A 19,838-nucleotide genomic window follows, 5' to 3' on the forward strand; every position below is an offset into this window, starting at 1 on the left:
ATTGATGCAAACAGATGATGACAGCTAAAAGAGTACAGTTCAAGTTAAAGATTTGAAGTGTTGACTAAAAAGGATTGTGATGGATCCTTGGAGTTTCCAGGAGGAGGAAAGAAAGAGAAGGAGAGGAACTGTGGAAGTGGAGGAGAAGAATTCACCTCTGCACAGACGTGTGCCTGAGCAAGTCTTGTATTTGCTTTCAAGTTTTTATGTGTCAAACAATTTAGGCCAAACTGGTTTTTGTCCCTTTTTTTTTTACACTCCCTCATGCTCAGTGACTTCACTGGTAGCCATCTGCTTGAGGTTGCTTTTATGCACCTGAGAAAGGAGCATTGAATTATGCTGATGACTGCTGTGAAAGCGCTTGAATGTAAGATGGAATACTCATCTGAGAATTAGTTGGGGAAAAACCCAGCAACTTCAGAGGGGATTGTGTCGTGCTGTATCTGTTAAGATCCTCTTCCACTACTTAGTGTTCCATGCTCAGGTATTATCCTCATCCCTGAGCCTTTATGAATTTCTTTCCTAGAATCTTTGGAGGTAGACTTGTTCTTCAAGCAACATTTCTGTATGGTCACCTGCGTAGCTCTGGTGTTCCTTCTGTAGAACATTTCAGGATAAAATTTATTTCCTGTAACAGATGGGGACTGAGACCTAAAATCTTGAAACTATCCCGCCTTTTTTTTGTAGATTCTAAACTATTTTGGAAAGGTAAAAATAAGAACTACGTTGGTAACGAAGAATGAACCCTACAAGCCACACCCTCATGATCTGGTTGGAAAAGACTGCAGAGATGGCTACTACGAAGCTGAGTTTGGGCCAGAACGGCGAGTCCTGTCGTGAGTAATGGTGTTGCTTGGGAGTTTGATTAATTATGCAAGTGATTTGCTAATCTTGTGTTTTAAAACTCATTAATGATTAAAAGAGCAATTATAATGCTATTTTTGCTGTAGTTTACTAATCTGTCTCAGGGAACTTCCCTTGGAAGTATTTCCTTCTCTTTTCAATACTACGCTTGTGCTTTTTCTTTCCTTTATCCATTCTCCCAGTGTCTGTCTTCTTTTCCTTTCTCCCACTTACTTTTTTTTTAGCCTGGTTCATTAATACATCTTACTCTTAAGCATGGCACTTTCCTACATGTAAAAATGATGAGTAAGAGGGTAACAGCATTAGAATTCATACTTCGTGCTGATGAGGGAAGTTCTCATCTTCCATGGAATTATATTTGGACTTTCTGGAGAAAGTTTGTAGTGGCTGAGCATCACGTGATCTAGAAGATAGTGGTTGTGACACGTCTAGAAATGTGTTAGTAGCCGTCACTGTTGTTTCTTGTTGTTTGGGTTGGGGTTTTTTGAGTGAAAATACAGATTCTGCTCCAGTCCAGCTCTGAAGAGTGGGTGTGCCAGGGAAGGATCTGCTTGTGGATGCAGTGAGGAAAACTCGGGATGTGTACAAGACATTTCTTAGTGCTATTAAGAGTATCTCAAGTACAATTGTATTTGATGGTGTTTCCTCTAAGTTTACCAGGTCTCGTGTAATAACATAAAAGCACAATAAGCTGCAGCAAACATGGAGTGATTATTGCTGCAGAAGGGAATTTAGAACTGGCAAGCTGTTTGTGGTTCCCAGTTTGCAATGTAGGAAATATGGAAGTAGGCTATTGCTTTGGGGTAAGCATAACTGAGCTGGGAAGAAAATCAGGTAAATATTTCAGTGTGTAAGTAGCTCTTACACACAGCTCTCAGGCCAATGGGATTCTGTTGGTGTTGGTGAAATTACTCCATGTTTACCCAGGTTTAGTCAGGAGGACACTATTAAAGGAGAGAGCTGAAGACACATCTGTTTTGAAGGTGGTGAGTGCCTCATGGTGAAGTAAACAGTGGAGATGCTGCTTCAGCATCCAGCCCAGGCTCAAGAGATGTGCTACACTGTGATCCAGTGGCACGGGGCAGGCTGACTTGCAAACATCCTAAACTCTAACAGGACCTTGCACCTTCATCTGACCATCCATTCACCAGCTTCCCCTTTGTCTTCTCAGATCGAGCTTCCTCAGCCAAGGTCAAAGGAAGTCTGCTGTTCTGGCCCATCCCACTTCCTCCCCTCAGCTCTGTGCCTGCTGATCCGAAGCAGAAAAGCCCGATTGCTTAACACCTTTTCTGGCCCTGTGCTCCCATCACTGAGTGCAGGAAGACACTGATGATTGTTTCTCCTCTTGGCATTTGGTTGCACAAGGTTCGATGTGGAGGCACAAGACAAGCCTGTTAGAGAGGCCATTACAGGATGTCACACCAAGAAACACCGGGATGCTCTGCGAATATTTATTTGCAGATTGTGATTTCATCTCCATTGCACGTTTGCATCAAATCCTGTCCTTTGGCATAATGCCATGCCTCTGTTTCACTTCAAGCCCTGCTGCTTGTTTGCTCCATCCATGAATTCCTCTCAGTATTTTTAGGATATGAGCCTCTCAGTTTCCTACAGAATAGTAAGTGGGCTGCTTTCATTTTATTGATAATGTGAAACTGTGAGCTTTGTGTTTGACACTGGAGATCCTGATGGGAGGAGGCTCGACACATTCCCTTTGAAATGTTTCCAGCATCGGTACACTCATTTTTTTTAACAAATCATTGGTTGCTTTAAGATGAAAGAACAGTATGATCCATAATTGGATCTGGATGTTTAAAGTCATTTTCCTTTTTGTGGCTGGTGACTCAATCTTCACATTCTTCTCTTCGAGTCCATGTTGGAGAAAAGCCTCCTCCAGTACTAGTGAGCAGGAGATGTCCTCTGTCAATAGTGTTTCTGGCCCTTTGCTCTTGTTGAGCATCCCAAATTGAGCAAAAATCCATTTTTTTTTTCCTCAGTAGAAGTGGAATTATTAATCACAGATTTTGGGCTGCTCCGAGTGATTACTCTGCTTTCTACTGTTCAAAGTTCCCCATGTTTTAAAGTTCTCAAGCGTTTTGTTCTGCCTGTGGTATAAAGATCTTTGTACTGCTGCCCAAACTTGATCAGAGCCCTCCCTGGCCGAGACATCAAGGCAAGAGTATGAAAATCAGAGCTTGTGGGGCTGCCTGTGTACTCAGATTTTTACTTCCTAGTTTCCTCCCTCTGTGAGGATGATATCATAGTTTTTTGAGATGTTTTTCATTTTTTCTCTCTCTCTTCCTACTTCTCCCTCTCTCTTCTCGTTATCTCACTTGCTTCCTGTCAGCGCCCATCGATGTGAAACCCCACAGCCCTGCTGGGGCTCTCGGCAGTTCCTCCTCTGAGCCAGCCTCTGCTTAGGCATGGTTAAACACACACTTTCACTGTGACAGCACAGGCTTAGAAAACCCTGATAATCTGAGAATTTCGGGCTGCTGAAAAGCCTCCGGTGCATGAGAGGCTTCATTTGGGGTGTAATAAGGAACTGCCTCTGTTTGTTTGTGGACTTTGAAGCGTGCTTCAAACAATCTGTGGAATACAGTGGGTATTCTGAGGGGGGGTGGGAATAACGTGTGCTGTGATCAAGCCCTAAAGAAAGTACTTTCTCCAGGAGCAGGTGGAAATAGGATTGCTCATCAAGGTATAGTCCCAATCTGAATGCCGGTAGCCACGATGTGAAGGGAAAGTGCTTCAGTGAATGATGAGATGCTGCTGTGTTTTATTTTCCCCTAGGTCATGTCATGTTCGGTTTGCAAAGGAAGCCTGTGCCTTCCTCTAGTGAGCAGAGGTTCTGGAAGTGGAGCCCAAGTGTTCAGGGTTTGGGAACCTCTGAAGAGAGTGTTTTGGGTGCAGACAAGGGAGTTTAGGGAAATTAAACTTAACATCATACTAGGATAGTCTTGTTCGAAAGTGTACAAGCGCTCTTGGCAGGAACAAGGAATATCTTTAGGTACAGTAAGATGCTCTTTTGCTAAAGCAAATAAAGTTTGTGGAGTTTCAAAGGAAGGGAAATGGCTGGGACTTCTGGAGAAAGATGCCTGCTGACACAACCCATCTTCAGAGCTTATTGTAACATCATGAAACACAGATTTTTTTTTTTGATTTTTTTTTTTTAAACTTCCTGCTTTACATCCACTCAGCTTTGATGATGTCATGGTTTTTCCATGTGGGAAAGAGTCAGCCTGGCTGGGACTCCCCCCACCTCCTGCATCAGGGTGACCTGCACTTTCATGCAAATCAGGAGGAGCTGCAGCTCTTCAGAACTTTTCCATAACTATGTGAGATTTAAAAACCTGTTTTGACTTGTTAAAAAAAACCAACTTTATAATAGTGTATTAGATTTACATTCCCTGATAAGAGCAGGAGAGCATATCCTTTAACTAATGCAAATTACCAGGTTTATTGATTACAAAAATGATTGTCACTATAAATCACCCAAGACTGATTATCTGACTTTTTAATCACTGTAGGTTTACTGCAGAGTAATATTTTTTAATACAGAAATATATGTTCTTAATAATGTAAATTATTTAAATTTTTATTTTAGGGCTTTTTTGCTTCTGTGTCTGCCCTTACTTTAGGAAAAATGGCATCTCTGCTCTTCAGGTCTTGTACACCCTTCTCAAAAGAAGCTTTTTCTCATTTCACACTGGATGTTATCACACTAATTAACATGAATATTTTATTTAATAGTCTACACTGAACATGTTATTAGCTGCTGAAATCTTGCCACATATGCTTCAGTTTTCAGAACTTGGGCATTCAGTGTGTGAAGAAGAAAGACCTGAAGGAATCCATTTCTTTACGAATCTCGAAGAAAATTAACCCTTTCAATGGTGAGTGGAAATCAGCTGGTTCTCTTGGCATGGTGGTGGGGCTTTTTGTCCTGTCCTGCCTTTGCTTTTGTGTTGGAGCTCTATTTTTTTTTTCCAAAAAATGTCTTTCTGAGAAACAGTATTCCCCTTCTGTGTCCCTCCCAGTCTTTCTTCCCAGTTATCACGTGATGATCTATTTGGATAGTTGCCCTTTTTTTTTATATTGAGCTTTTGTAATTCCCAGCAGCAGTCTGAGTTGCTGCTTGGACAGAGGGAGTGGGATAGCAGCAGAAACCTTTCCTGGAAACTTCTTCAAGTGTTTTGGGAGTTGGATTTCCCCAGTTTTGGCAGCAATGAGAGCAAAAGATTGAATTAGCTTAACTGCAACAACTTCAGCCAACAATACAAATCCCACTTGCCACTTTCTCATTCTTCTCTTGCTGTGTTTCTTGTGACCAGGTCAGGGGGCTGATATCCCCCTGGGAACTGCTCCTTACTTGATTTGGCAGCATGGAAGCTCAGAAATCCACAGCAGGATTGCAATGCCAAGTCTGGGCTGGGCAGGGCTTGGAGCAGCCTGCTCTGGTGGGAGGTGTCCCTACCCATGGCAGGGGTTGGAACTGTTGATCTTTCAAGTCCCTTCCACCCCAAACCATCCTGTGATGCTGTGGTTGGGCTCATCAAGGTCAGAGGCAGGGCCTGGAATGACACCTGTGAGGGCTTGCCCACAAAGTTTGGTGTGGTGTGACTGATCTGTGGGCTGCTCTCAGGAGGAGTCATCCTGCTCTTCCCTCCATCCCTGCTCACACACTCCCACCACTTTCCTCACACCTCCACACACAGGGGCTGCGTGGCCTCACAGTGTGTTGCTCCAATGGAAAACCAACTTGAAAGCAAAAAAAAAAAAAAGGATGGTGGTTTCCCTTCAGATCAACTTGCTAAACCAACTCCCCTCACAGCAATTTACCTGCCAAGTTCTCTGCACAGAGGGGGTGGAGAACACACTGCAAAGTTTTGGGCCAACTGGAATGGGACCAGAATGCAGGCACAACTGGGGAGAATTAGCTGAAAAGCATAAGTAGCCCCAAATTATTAGCTAAACAGTGTCAATGTAGTCATGTATTTCCCCAAGTGTGGCAGGAGCTTGGCGATTCTCCAGACACTTATGTGGATTTTCGAACACTCACAGAACTCATGCAATATTCAGGTAAGATCCTTTATGGAGAGATGAGAGCTGGATTTCTGGCTGGCTTTAAAATACATGTCCCTGAACTGGGACAAAAAGAAGGATGTTGAGTTTAGCACAGAATAAGAAATGTCTTAGATATTTTTCTTAATTTTAGAGCAGCTGTTTGGAATCAGGTTGATGGCCCTGATGATCCATCTGAACAATTACCCTGGTTATGATAATGTATGGACACAGTATTTTGACAGGAGTTTAGTTCATCTGCACAGTTTAAACACTTTAAGGGTTTGAATTATGTTGCCTTGACTCAGCCGGCTCTACCTTGATTTCAAACAATAAAAGGGGAACTTTTCTGTAGAAGGAAGTAGATTTTTACAGTTGTTGGCACTTAACTCCACTTTCACTAATAAATTTTGAGTGATTATGCTTGCTTGTGCTTGGTAGCATCCAGGCAGATCCTGGGCTCCTTCCTGCCAGTCCAGCAGTGGAGGAGGGCACATTGCTGCCCTGGCAGCAGGGGAGAGCCTGCCTGGGTGGCACACAGGGCAGCAGCCTGCTCTGGGCAGGGGCTGTGCTGAGAAGGGGCCGCTGGCAATCCCCAGCCGCATCATTGCCCTTCGGCGCGTGCTAACGTGTCAGCACAAAGCAGAGCCACTTGGGAATGGCCTCTAGGGCAGTCTCACATTGAGCAGAGCCTAGAAAGGGCTGGGACCAAGGTCTAATAAAACAGGAGTAGTGACAGGAATATTTTTATGTGTTTATTTAGTTGATCAGAACAAGGTTTTGTGAGTCACCACAGGGTTCGCTGCTTGATAAGGTTGAAAGTTTTATGTATGGATTTAGTTTGTTTTTTAAGGTCAGAGGAGTGTTGGTACCTTTCCCAGGATTGCGCAGGCTGTGCTGAATCCATCCTGCATTGTGCTTTACCTCTGTGTCTACAGAAAGGCATCTGACTTTCCTGTTTAGAAACATTCTGGAGCTGTGCATCCTCTAAGCAGGTCGCAAGTTGGTGTTACTCATTTCTTGTATGACATCATCAAAGAAACTTCATGGAAAATGAGCCTTCAGGGTGCTTGTGTGTTGGTTGGCTTGTCTTTTTCTTTCCCACTTTCTTCTGGAACAAACATGCCCTGTCCTGAGCCTCCATCTGGGGAAGAGAGGTTCAGTATCGACCCTAAACAATTGATGGCTACCTTGGAATCCCTGGGTGATTGGAATCTGTTTCCAGATCACTGCCGTGTGCCCAGCTGGAGGTGTCTGCATCGGAATCATTCTGCAAGTGTGCCAGTGCAAGTCTGTCTCTCTGTGAATTCCCAGTGTTGGCTGGCAGCATTTATCCCTTGGGAGGTTCAGCACAGGCTGTAGGAGCTGTGTGCCTTCACTAGGATGGATGACTTGCAATCATGTTGCATCTCCTGTGTTAGCCTTGCTTGAGAGAGAGGGAATTGCTGTTTCCACACCGTGTTCATGATCTGTTGTGTTCCCAAAGCACATCCCGTATATTTTTGTCCTCTGACAATCTCAAGAATTCTAGAAATCCCTTTTGTCTCATCTCTGAGCACTCCAGGGAAATGTGGCACAGTGTCAGCCTAGCATGTAACTAGGGCTCCTTGGCATGGTGATGATGATACAACTAGCACAGCATTGAGGGAGCAGAGTTACTCCTCCAGTGAAGCTGGTCCATGTCTCCTTTCTATGGTGTTTGTTTTCTTTTAGGAGCTGTTGAGTTGTGCCATATCCTTGTCTTCCCATGCACTCTCTGATGTACAGCCAACTCAAATTAAAAGAAGAGCCAGTTTTCAGTTAAGAGCTTTTGTGAGTGGGTGTGACTTGACATAGAGACAACAATTGAGTTAATAACAACTCGAGTTAATTGTCAATGAGGAAAAGCCCTGAGTGTTTTCTTTAAATTAGGGAAAAACTGTACTAAGTGCAGTGTTACAGAGGACTCACCTTTTTCTAGCCAGATGCATGACGGCATGAAACCCCAGACCTGGAGTGAGAACTCCAGAGAAGCATCAAATTCCAGGCAGTTTTTATCAGAGGGGATAACCTGACTTTCCCTGGAGCTTGCCACAGGCTTAAGCTTCCTGCTCCTTTGCAATCGCTTGTGCTTACGAGCGCGCGGTTCATTTTTAGGCTGTCCCCTGCACCCCCCACCTCAGCACGTCTGCGTGTGCCTCCGCAGTGTTTCCTTTGCCATTTCCCCTTTCCACCCGCGAGCAGCTGACCCCGCGGCGGCTCCGCGCTCGTCACCGTCTGTGCCGTGACGCCCCCGCCGCGCTCGCATCCTGCCCACGCCGTGCCCTCTCCGCAGCTTCCTCCGGCACCGCTTCCACGAGAAGCCCCCTCTCCTCTGACGCCGCTCTCCTGAGGGATCCCCCTTTCCACCTGCGCCGGCTCCTCGGGGAGTTCTGTGGAGCCGTGGATTACGTGAGCAGCTCTTGGCAAGAATCCTTGGGTTGGGAATGGGTTGAAGGTGTCCATTGTAATCATCTCCTTGGATATCACAAGAAACTTTGAGCTGCTTTTCTTATGTTGAAACAAATGTGCAATCCAGTTCAAAACCAGTTAAATCCTGAAGTGTAAAATCTTAATAGTAAGAGTCATCGGCTTTTGAAGAGGCACAGAGCAAACCCACATGTCCCGATCATGGCATGACTTTAGCACTCAGCTTTGGAAAGCTCTTTGGTCTTCTGTTCTCATGCAAATGCTCTTTTCTGCTTATTCCAAAATGTGTATGTTAATATAAAGGACAGCCCCCTTTCAAATTGTTTAAAAAGGAAAACTACCAAGTAGCAAGACAAAAATGCTGACTTCTTTATTTTTTTATGATAGAAACAGAAACTGCTAAAGAAAGGTGCTGGGAATGTACAGAGGCTGATGGATACACTCATTTAAATCTGTTCCAACTACACCTTTTTCACATGGAACTTAAAAAAGGAAAAGAAGCCAGAGAAACATTGTCTAGGCAAAACAAATGCTGAGTTTTGAAAATTTTAATTTTTATTTCCAGTTCTTCCCTTGGCGGGACCATTCGCCTTCCCTGTGTTTCTTTCTTCTGTAAACCAGGGGAACGTATCCATAGGCATTTGGGCATTTACTGACTCTAGAATGGCATCTGAATTTTAGTTGTTTGCACTCATCAACTCCCTGAGTTTTTGCTTTTTTAAAAATGAGTGTTGCTGATGCACATTCTGTTTCAAGGTACACGTAAAAGTTTCTCTTTTTCTGCAGAATTGGTTGAAAATTACCTTTTTGTGGATCTCAATGTAAGAAATAGGTGGGGTGTATTAGGAGGGGGAACACAGTGCTGCCACAGACCTTCCCTCCCCTTGTTCCCAGCTTCACCAGGACTCTTCATCAGGGTTTGCAGTGATGAGACAAGGAGTAATGGGTTCAAACAAAAAGAGGGGAAAATTAGGTTGGATATACAAAGGAAATTCTTTAATGGTGGTGAGGCCCTGGCACAGGTTGCCTAGAGAAGCTGTGGCTGCCCCATCCCTGGAAGTGTTCAATTCCAGGCTGGACAGGGCTTGGGGCAACCTGGAGTAGTGGTTGGTGTCCCTGCCCATGGCAAGGGGTTGGAAATGGATGACCTTTACAGTCCTTTCCAACCCAGACCATTCCATGACCCTGCCCCTCGGGAGGTGTTAGTAAAAGGCTACAGCAGCACAGCTGTGGCTGCAGCAGGGACTTAGGCTGGGGGGATAAGCTGGATCTGAAATGGACCTCCTGGGCACCAGGAGGGACCAGTGACCTGCAGCCCATTTCCCTGCCTGGCTGAACCTGGTGTAAATCAGCACCAGCTCTGAAGAAGCTCTCCTTCCCCCGATTTCCTTGCACCAGGGCTGCCTGTCGTGGGAACCAGCTGGCTGAACACAAGCCTTTTCATCTTCCCTTCTGGCAAGATAGTTCTGAGCCAGACCAGTTCCTTGATCTGATTCACCACATGAGAGCTAAGCCAGCCCGAGCAGTGCTGGAAAGGTTGGGCAGAGCCACCTTTTGCAGCAAAACTTCTGGCATGGACCGAGTCAGACTGCCCAGTCGGTATCAGGGCCAAGGGGGGTATCTTTGTACTCCAGGAGCAAAACCCTGGAGGCAAACCACCTCTGTGTCATCCCTTAAATGAAACTGAGCTCCCAGCATATCCCTAAATTAAAAACCCTCATCTGCGTAAGAGAGAAACAACCCATGATGATTATTAATGATGTGTGTTCCCCACACATGTGGGGAGGGATGTGTGATGATTATTAATGATGTGTGATCTCTAGGGTGTTTTAACTTGTGGAAGGTCACTCTCTTTGACGTCTCATGTGGCTCATGTGCCCCTGCAGCCCCTCACTGATGGGGGAAGGTCACAGGATGTCCCTCTGCAGGGTGATCTGTGCTCTCCACAGAGCCTCCTCTCTTACTGTGTCACACCACATTGTTTGCCCTGGAAGTTTCCGTGCAGGTTAAGTTGAAATGCCTCCAGCTCTGCCCACTCCAGGAGCTTGACATTATTAGCTGGTTGATGGGCTCTCTGTGAGGGATCTGCTGTTTGATAGGTGTCACATTATCAGTCAAAAAACCAAACCCTTGATCATTTCTCTTCAATGTTCAGAATAAACTTTCACTTTCCCTGAAGCATCACATTATCAGTGAACATCAGAGCCCTTAATCCCCCATTAATTTAATCATATAAATGGCATTTTATTGGCCTTGCTGGATGTTGAAAGCTGTTGAAATACTAAAAAACCTATAAAACTGTAATTAAAAATTAATAAACAGGAGGCCTGACATTACCAGCATCTTTAATTTTGTGTCCAAACTTGGCCTTGCATGTTGGTGTGTTGAACCCAGAAAGTCTCCAATTTTGTGTTACAGAAGCAAATCCAGCAGGTTCTCAGTGGAATCCAGTGGAATCCCAGTGGGGCATCTGTGGATTTTGGAGACAAAATCTTGGAGACAGGGACAACCCCAACCTAATGCCTGGGAGCTGCCTGGATCAGTCAGCTCAGCTTGGGAGGAGTTCATAGTTTAGCTCATATGGGGTGTTTTGCCCACACTGTGACTGTGTTGGTCTCTTACCACATTGGCAGACAATGCGTTATGGAATTATTTCCAAGATAATTATTTAGTAAAGTTGAAGAACCAGCATTTTGTTCAGAAGTCTTGTAAACAGATGTATAAAGAAATTATTTATTGGTTCTTGTAGCACCTTTCCAGATGAACAGCAAATCCTCCCCAGGTTTGACTGCAACCCCAGGTACTCCCTTTGCAACCCTATAGCAACAGTCTTGGTGAGCAGAGTTGGATTTCTTTTACCATGGTGTTGCTGGTATTTTTATGGACTTTTTTGACATCATATTCCACATTTAACTTGGACTTTTACTTATTTTTTAACTATTATTTTATTTTCTGTGAGTTACTTCTGAAAGCTCCTTGTAAGGCTTACAAATAAGTGTTCCTGTGTGCAGAGATAACTACAGTTAAAGGATTTCTGCCACGTTTATGCTATTTTTTGTGATGAGCCTGGGCCATCACAGGAACATACCCAGGCTTTTGGTTGGGTTCAAGCTCTTTTGCCTGGATCCAGATGAAGGCACAAAGGTGTGGAACCACACAGCAAGCAACAGTCAGAAGAGGAAGTTGAACCGTTGCCAAACCCAGAGAACTTCTCCTCTTTCTGTTTTTTTGGTTTGTGTGTTGTGTTGGAGCCTTTTTTCACCGTACCTGTGCCCCCAAGGTGCCACGCTGGGCAACGTCTGCACTTCACACGTGTGATGCCCTTGCTCTCAGTCCTGCTTGTGCAGAGCTTGCAGGGCTTGATGCAGTGGCTGCTCCTCCTCTCCAGCACATAGCGTTCCCAAAATCTTCGACAGCGTTTCCTAACTTTAATAACTTCAGGTTTGTCAGGTTTAACCCCGTCTGTTGTCCTTCTGCACAGAAGTTGGTGGAATAACATGGAGTGACATGACCATCCTCCATCCGGCCGCACTCCAGGCATTACTCAGGGTGTTTGTCTGCCTCAGCTTTGTTTGCTTTTAATATTCCCAGGGTGTAAGCCAGCATCCAGTCCAAGTTAGTGGCTGCTCTCAAATTGACTTCAGAGGGAGCAGAATTAGATGTTTGTTAAAAATAACATTTTGTTTTGTTTGGATGATTGTCTTGTTTTGGAATTGGTGAAAGCTGTGTGCTTCTTCATATGCACATGGAATCTGGTCTCTCTCTTTTTTAAAGTGTGTCATCGCAAGATGGAGTTGCAGCTGTCTTGTTCTCCTTTTTTTGCACTGTTATGTTCTTCTTGTCTGGTTAAAAATAGCCCAAGAGGAATCACTCTTGACTGAACACTTCCTCTTTCAAACTACAGATTTTTTAAAATTCTATGAAATCATTTATAAAAACATGCAAATCAGGAGCAGTGGTTTTGCTGCAATAGAATGAGCTGTACACAGTGTTTCTGTCCCTCGCCATTCTTGGCACACCACTCCTGTGTCAGGTGTTAAACAGATTTATTGGGAATTTGCGCAAGTTTGTAGCATAGGAAATGATGTCATTTGAAAATTAGCACTGCTAATTTTCTCCATATCTAGAGTATTTTTGCTTTTATAGAGTACTCTTAGGCTTCAGTCTGCTGTTACATTTCTGAGGAAGAGACACATTTCCCTGTGGAAAGCACGGAGCGGGACTGAGGCTCCTTTAGCGTGAGAGAGGGACTTGGTTGCACAACCACAAAGCCCTCACTTTAGATTCAGGACTTTTGATCAGAAGCCAGATCCACATTTCGTGCTCAGCTTCCATCCACAGACAGCTTACTCGGGCAAAGGCATTGACTCTCTGTTCTTAGTTTAATTGTGAAGGGGTTTGAGGTTTGACCACCCCTTGGGTCTCTGGAAGGATCCACATGGTTGCCAATGGCTAGCACAGCACAGGAACGTAAACCCTGGTGTCAGGGTGTCCTTGGGAGCTGGCCGTATTGTCAGGGCACAGATTAGAGCTCTCTCCTGATAGCCCTTCTGCAAGGTGCACTTTGGAAAATGCACTTTTCTTTCTGTGTTCTCTGAACCAGGCTGTATCAAGAGGCAGCTGGGCTGCAGAGTCAGCCAAATCCATGTCAGGCTGAGGAGCTGTCTGTTCCAAACCTGTTTCCTAAAGATCCTATTTCAGGTCAGCAGGTGAACTAATGAAGTGCATTGAAGCATAAAACTTTGTCTATCTGGTGACACAGTCAGCACCAACCTGCAAAGTGCTCACGGGCAGAGCTCCCCTGGGCCTCACCACTGCTGAAGCTCACACAGTTGTTGCTTAGTTTTGTACTCGCTGCTGTATTTGCCTTGAAATATTGCAGATCACAGGCTTGTAAAGGGGAAAGGTGACTTGATTTCCCTTTGCAGTAGAGACCAGTGGAAAGTATTCTGAGCTCATCACACTTGCTGTTTCACACTATCAAAAGGTAAAAGGAAGAAGTCACTCAAGTGGGCATTGTGGAATCCCACTCGTGGCAGGGTGGAGACCTGAGCCAGTGATAAATGCTAAAGGTCAGAGCAGGCAATCTAATCAGTACAGTGTGGTCCCCAGACTTATCACAGCCACGTTTGATCCTCTGTTCTTGCAAGAGCCCTTTGAAAGGGAGGGGAGGAGAATGGAGAGCTGGTGATCTGGTGACTTGGCACATGTTGGCTTTGGGTAACTGTGAGGAGTGTGAAACAGCTGAACTGCTGCTTGGAGGGGTTTGGGAAAACAGAAACACTTGCAATGATTTTAATTATCAGTACTTCTACTTAAGTGAAATTAAGCCAGTTTCTCGTTTTTACTGGCACTGAATGTCAACATAATGGTGTAGTGTCACACCTTAAAGGAAAGTGTAGAATTCAGAGGGGGCTGCTCTTCCCAGAATTGTCCATTAAGCTGGGAATACATGCAATGTTCAGTAATGATACCCCAAGCCCTGTGTCTTGTAATTAAAATAAGGAGTGAACAAAGTTGAAATGCTGAGTTTGGGTTATGCATTGCTGGGTTTTACACTGGGAGGTATATGCAAGGAAACGGATCCTTTCCAGCAAGGCTTTCCTTCTTGTGTTACAAATCTGTATCCTAATGGCTCCAGTAATCCCTGCTCTGAAAGGTACAGCTGTGGCACTGATGGTGATGGCACAGGGAGGTGGTTTCTGTTGTTTCAGCTTCATTCTTGCCCCAGGAATTGCCTTCAGACTCTTTCTCCATCTCAGTTTCTAGAGGAAAATTATGATACCACATAGCCAAAGTCTCTCAGAGCTGCAGAAAATCTTTAATGGGATCCTAGAATCCCTTTGTACCAAAATATTTCTCTTGGGCAACAACATTAATTCTGTAAATTTTATCACACACAAAGAGGAATAAAAAATTACTTTCAAACTATAGATAGTTGAAACTGTTGTGGAAGGCAAGGTGAAGAACCCAAACACAAGAAACAGCTGGAGGACTCGGACAGTTGAATTTTGTTGGGTGCAGGGAAAGCATTAAAGGCTTCAGCATCATTTGTTGTGAACAAGGGAATAATTCGTGCAGCTCCTGTCCAGCTGCCAGGGGCTACAGGCACGTGTGTCGGGACCACGCCATCTCTTTTACTGGTGAGGATTCATCCCAGTTTGGTAAAGAATTTGTGCAGGTTCTGTGGCTGACCCTCAGTGTTGTCTGTCCTGCAGTGCCTGAGGAGCAGCTGCACAACATCGATGAGTACGACCTCAACGTCGTCCGACTCTGCTTCCAGGCCTTCCTTCCTGACGAGCACGGCAACTACACGATAGCCCTTCCTCCTCTGATTTCCAACCCCATCTATGACAACAGTGAGTACCAGCTCAGCCTTCTTTCCCCTTTTTTTTTTCTCTCTAGCCTGGGATGAGAAGCGCCAGCTTTCTGAGGTCTCTGCTGGTTCTGGGTCTCTCCTGTGGCTGCCAGGTGCACGACTGTCACACGGCAAGTCACAGCGAGCATACATTCACACATGATCCCAGGATTGGCCAGCCAGAGTAAGGATTGTCCATGGCATTCATGGACTCACACTCAGGTGTTCTTCCAGCCCTTGTTCACACATAGCAGTGGTGATTGCAAGGAAAGGCCCGTGCCTGACGTGCCAAGTGATTAAAGTGACAGTAGTGAGATGGATGGCTGCCTCAAGGCTGATCTGTTTTCCAAGGGAGTCCTCTGGAGCCTGTCTGTGCCCTTGAGGAGTCTTGCCTTTGGCTTGTGAGGGCTCTGGGATGGGACTTGCAAGAGAGATTTATCCCAGTGGGAAACTGTCTTAAGGCCTGTTGTGTCCTGGTTGGTGGCTGTTTGACCATACAGGTGGGTAATGGAGGAGTCCTTGGACATGCTCCAGGAGGGTGCAGAAGTACATGACACCCCTTCTTGGCACTGTTTTCCACATTCCTCAAAACTGGACATCCATAGGGCATCAGCAGCTGAAGACTTTAGCCCCCAGTGTGTGCTGGACACCTCTCTGGGAGCAGAGTAGCAAAAGAACTCTTAATCCTGGAAAATTTTCTCTCAGTGTTTTTCATTTCTGCACCATGAGTGTTTCCATGCTAAATATTTGACGTCCTCATTTTAGCAGAAAGTACTGAATAAAATGACATCTGTGTTTCCTAAAGTTGTTAGGATTGTGTTGATGTGGGCATAACCGTTGTGAATATGTTGAGTATGAACTCAGATGGCTCTGATACATTTAGAGTCTCCTCTAGAATGATCTAGAAGCTGGAACTGTGAGCGTTGTGTTACTGAGAACCCTTGCACTGAAGTAATCGGGGCTGAGATAAAAACCTGATGTACAGATTTGCAGCTCTGCCTCAGATGCCATTTAGAAATGTGCCAAATCATGATTACTTGTCCCGTGGGCTGACGTCAGCCCTGGCAGATCCGTGAGAGGCCGGGGCTGAGCGCAGTGGGGGAAGCAGGGGCGGGTGCTGGGGGTGTCTGTGGGCAGCACTGGAGGCACCCAAACCCCTCCCTGTAGCATAGCAGCCGTGTAAATAAAGCTGTGCAGAGCTGTGACCACAAATTGTAAAAAATGGCCCTGCTCAGTTTCAGATGCGAGCTACTTTTAGAAGTGTCAGCCTGGTTAGAGCTGCTCTGGCCGGGCTGTACCCTCAGGTGGCACGGATTGCAGGCTGGGCAACCCTGGGCTCCGAGCCTTCACAGATCTGCTTGGATTAGGACCAAAGAGATACTCTGAAAACCAGCTTGGACACTTCAAACCCAGTATTTCCTTCACTTTCTCATCCCTCATAGTCTCCACTTGCTTTGGATAGTGAGACACAGAAAAATCGTATTGACAGCACGCAGGCAACCCAGTTAGCAGAGGCTGCAAGTGTCTCAAATTCAGCACCTTCTGTTTCCAGATGCTTCTAAAGTTAACTGGTTTGGAACAGAAATTTCCCAGGTTGCATATCAAAAACTCCTAGGAAGGGTCAGATGAGGCAGCTCAGCGTTTCTGAGAAATGGGGTTGGGTAGAACATGTTGTCCTGCCCTTGTTGAAAGCAGTGTGATTTTCAGTGAGGCGCTCATTTCTCTGGGGATTTGTCACCAGGGATGTGGTGTAGGGGAGTGAGGAACAGGAATTGGGCAGGAGTTGAGGTGACAGGGGATGAGGAACGTTTCCCTCTGAGGCAGGTGCCGGGCTCAGTGCGCCTGCTGACAGCACAGTGGTGCATCCACATCTGCTGGCATTTGTGTGCGTTGATTTCCCTTCTGAATTCCTTGTCCAAGGACAAAACAACAGATTCCACTGAAGGAGATACTGTCCCAAAAATCTGTCACAAGGACCTAAAGGGAACTGCAAGAGAGCTGCAGAGGGACTTTTCACAAAAGGCATGCAGTGATACAACGGGCTGATGGCCTCAAATGGACACAGGGAAGGGTTAGATTGAATATTAGGAAGAAATTCTTCCCTGTGAGGTGGGGAGGCCCTGGCACAGGTTGCCCAGAGAAGCTGTGGCTGCCTCATCCCCCAAAGTGTCCAAGGCCAAGTTGGACAGGGCTTGGAGCAACCTGTGGTAGAGGACAGTGTCCCTGCTCATGGCAGGGGGGCTGGAAATGGATGATCTTTAACGTCCCCTCCAAGCCAGATCACTCTGTGATTCTCTGCTGTTGAGTGCCATTCAAGCACACAGAAGTGAAACGCTGGTAAAATTAGGCTTTTCCTCACAATTCTTATTTTACCCTTCCTGTGAAAAGCGCACCATGACGCTGGCAATCACATGGCCCTGTGCTGTTTCTGGGTTTGTTTGCTTTCCCCTCCCTTGAAGGTTTCTGATTCATTCAGCAAATGAGGTGGTGTGTGTCATGTACATGAGGCTGTAGCTGTCACTTATAATAATGACAGTAATAACTGCAGATAGTAACTGCGTAATTGGGGACTGGCAAGAGGTTATCAGGAACTCTGCTCTAGGTGTAGTCTGTGTTGTGCTGTAGCTGTACTTGGGTAGGAATTGATTCAAACTGAGAGTCTAAAGAAGATTGGTTTGGTTTGGTTTTTTGTTGGCCTTTTTTTTTTTTTTGAGGTTGGCACCATAAACTTTGGTTTTTGTATTTCTTCTCTGTGTCTGGAACGGGAAGCTTGTGGTGGTGGTGGAGCCTCATGGAGGATCGGTTTCATGGTGCCCAAGCAGCACCAGCTCGATCGTTCCAGACATTTTAAATGTTTGGAGCTGCTGCTCTGGAACAGAGCCAGACATCACCAGGCAGAGTGTGGCTCCATCCCATTGGAGTCGCCCATAGCCATGAGATTGTTTGGAATTCAATGTGCAGCCTTCAGTGGGGGCTAATTCATGGTGAGAGGCAGCTCTCCATCCACAGCTATCCTGAGGGCTGTTCACGTACAGCCACAGTCTGGAGTTGGAAATCTGAGTGGTTTGGAGTGAAACCTGCTGCCCTCAGTGAAGGTGTGAAATTACGGTCCTAGAGCTGCTCTTGGACACCTGCAGAGGGGAACAGAGGAGAGGCTGGATGGCCAGGGACCTCTGTGAATAGAACTCCAGCCAGACCCTCAGCGAGGGGAATTCTCCTGACTTGCTAGCCCAGCTCTTTCCAGAGAAGTGTGACTGTACCGGGTAATCAGTCCCTCACAGAACTGCTTTGAGTTCTGCAGCTCGAAGGGCAGCAGGGCTGAGCACAACTTCATCACTGGGGGAAGCACCCGAGACTGCTCTACAATAGTTAGGGAGTGGGTGGCACAGCAGTGCTGGTGTCTTGTGTTTGGAGCTAAGCAGCATGGAATATCAGACCCTGCAGCTGAATTTTCTGTGTGGAGGGACTTGCTTTGTGTGGATTTCAGGGTGTCACACTCCTGCAGCTGTTGCCTTCCCTTCATATGCCTGAACTCCCAGCACCTCCTAACATTGACAAAGCCACAGTAATTGTGTGTCATTAAATTTGCCTGTTTGCTTCCAGGAGCTCCCAACACTGCAGAATTAAGAATTTGTCGTGTGAACAAGAACTGTGGAAGCGTCAGAGGAGGAGATGAAATATTTCTGCTGTGTGACAAAGTTCAGAAGGGTAATCTGGACTAGGTTTTTTCTCTCTCTTTTTCCCAAATGGACACATTCCATGACCATTTTCCCTCCTGGAGGGCTGAAACCCTCCACCACACCTCACAGTGGTTTGATTTTGTAGCAGGGTGGAACAGCTTTCAGGTTCATGGGATCTCAGCACCTCTTGTGCCTTTAAAGTTGAGCCATTTACTTTGCATATGAATTCTGAGTCAGGCTCCTCACTCTGCTCCCCTTTTGTCTGCTGTAAGTTTTCAGTTTTCCAGCATAACAAGCATCTTCTGTTTCTCATGGCCTAGATGACATAGAAGTCAGGTTTGTCCTGGACAACTGGGAGGCCAAAGGTTCCTTCTCCCAGGCCGACGTTCACCGCCAAGTCGCGATCGTGTTCAGGACGCCGCCGTTCCTCAGGGACATCACCGAGCCCGTCACGGTGAAGATGCAGCTGCGGAGGCCCTCTGACCAGGAAGTCAGTGAGCCCATGGATTTCAGATACCTGCCAGATGAAAAGGGTATGGTTCCAAGGAGATGAGCTTCTGAACAGCCATGATCAATGCAGGGCTCGTGGTAGTGGCTTAATTAATAAAAAAAATCTACAGCGCTGCTTCAGCAAGTAGAGTTTTGGGGTTTAACAGTTACAGCAATCGGTTTATTCCCTCTTTCAGTGAAAAGTCCAGAATTACTGTTGGGTCACTCTGGCATGGTTTGTTAGTGCTGCCACGCCTGCAATATTTTCCTTGAAATAATTCCTACTACAACTTGTTGCCACTAGGAAGTTCCTTTAGGCCTTCATTAAAGAGAAATGTAACACTTTCCCCTTCCCCTCCTTTCTTTGTAGATCCATACGGCAACAAAGCAAAAAGGCAAAGATCAACGCTGGCTTGGCAGAAGCTCATACAGGACTGTGGTAAGGAAAACATTTGTCTTTTTCTTCTTGTTTGAGTGAACTTACATTCAGACGGAGCTGTTTTCCTCTAAATGCTGCACCCTCATGTTGTGTTCCATCACAGGATCAAACACGATGGAGAGGCCCAAAGTAGCCCCATTCCCTGTTGTCACTCCTGAAGGGAAGCTGATTAAGAAAGGTAGGTTTTTGCCTGCAATCTGACAGTAGTTTAAATAGATAGTGCCCTCCTCCTGGCTCAAAATTCTAATCTCTTGAGGGTTTCTTCCTGTAAGATAGTGATACTTCTGACTGTACAAGCTTGAAGCTGTCAGTTCTTTGTGTCGCCCTCGGTATGGGCCATGGAGGGGTGAGATAGGGCAGCTCTCTCGGTGCTGCCCAGAACTCTGGGGTCCATCCTGGAGAGCAGTGAAGCGAGCAGACAGTGGAAATACACGTACAGTCTTGCTGCCTTTCCTCTGCTTTTTACCATTTGTGATTTGACAAAACCCCTGAAAAG

General features: G+C 45.8%; 1 protein-coding gene across 2 annotated transcripts in view; it reads left to right on the top strand.

The window, feature by feature from the left end:
* Positions 1-19,838, top strand: part of REL (REL proto-oncogene, NF-kB subunit) — a 40,106-nt gene that overhangs the window by 17,680 nt on the left and 2,588 nt on the right. For both annotated transcript variants that reach the window (XM_063391438.1, XM_063391439.1), the window contains 7 exons: positions 688-836; positions 4,669-4,760; positions 14,595-14,735; positions 18,338-18,442; positions 18,735-18,947; positions 19,274-19,342; positions 19,446-19,520. In XM_063391438.1, the coding sequence (XP_063247508.1) occupies positions 688-836; positions 4,669-4,760; positions 14,595-14,735; positions 18,338-18,442; positions 18,735-18,947; positions 19,274-19,342; positions 19,446-19,520 (844 nt within the window). The remainder of the gene's footprint in view (positions 1-687; positions 837-4,668; positions 4,761-14,594; positions 14,736-18,337; positions 18,443-18,734; positions 18,948-19,273; positions 19,343-19,445; positions 19,521-19,838) is intronic.

This window comes from Prinia subflava, chromosome 2 (genome assembly GCF_021018805.1).
Source record: "Prinia subflava isolate CZ2003 ecotype Zambia chromosome 2, Cam_Psub_1.2, whole genome shotgun sequence".
In the NCBI taxonomy this organism is placed as follows: Eukaryota; Metazoa; Chordata; class Aves; order Passeriformes; family Cisticolidae; genus Prinia; species Prinia subflava.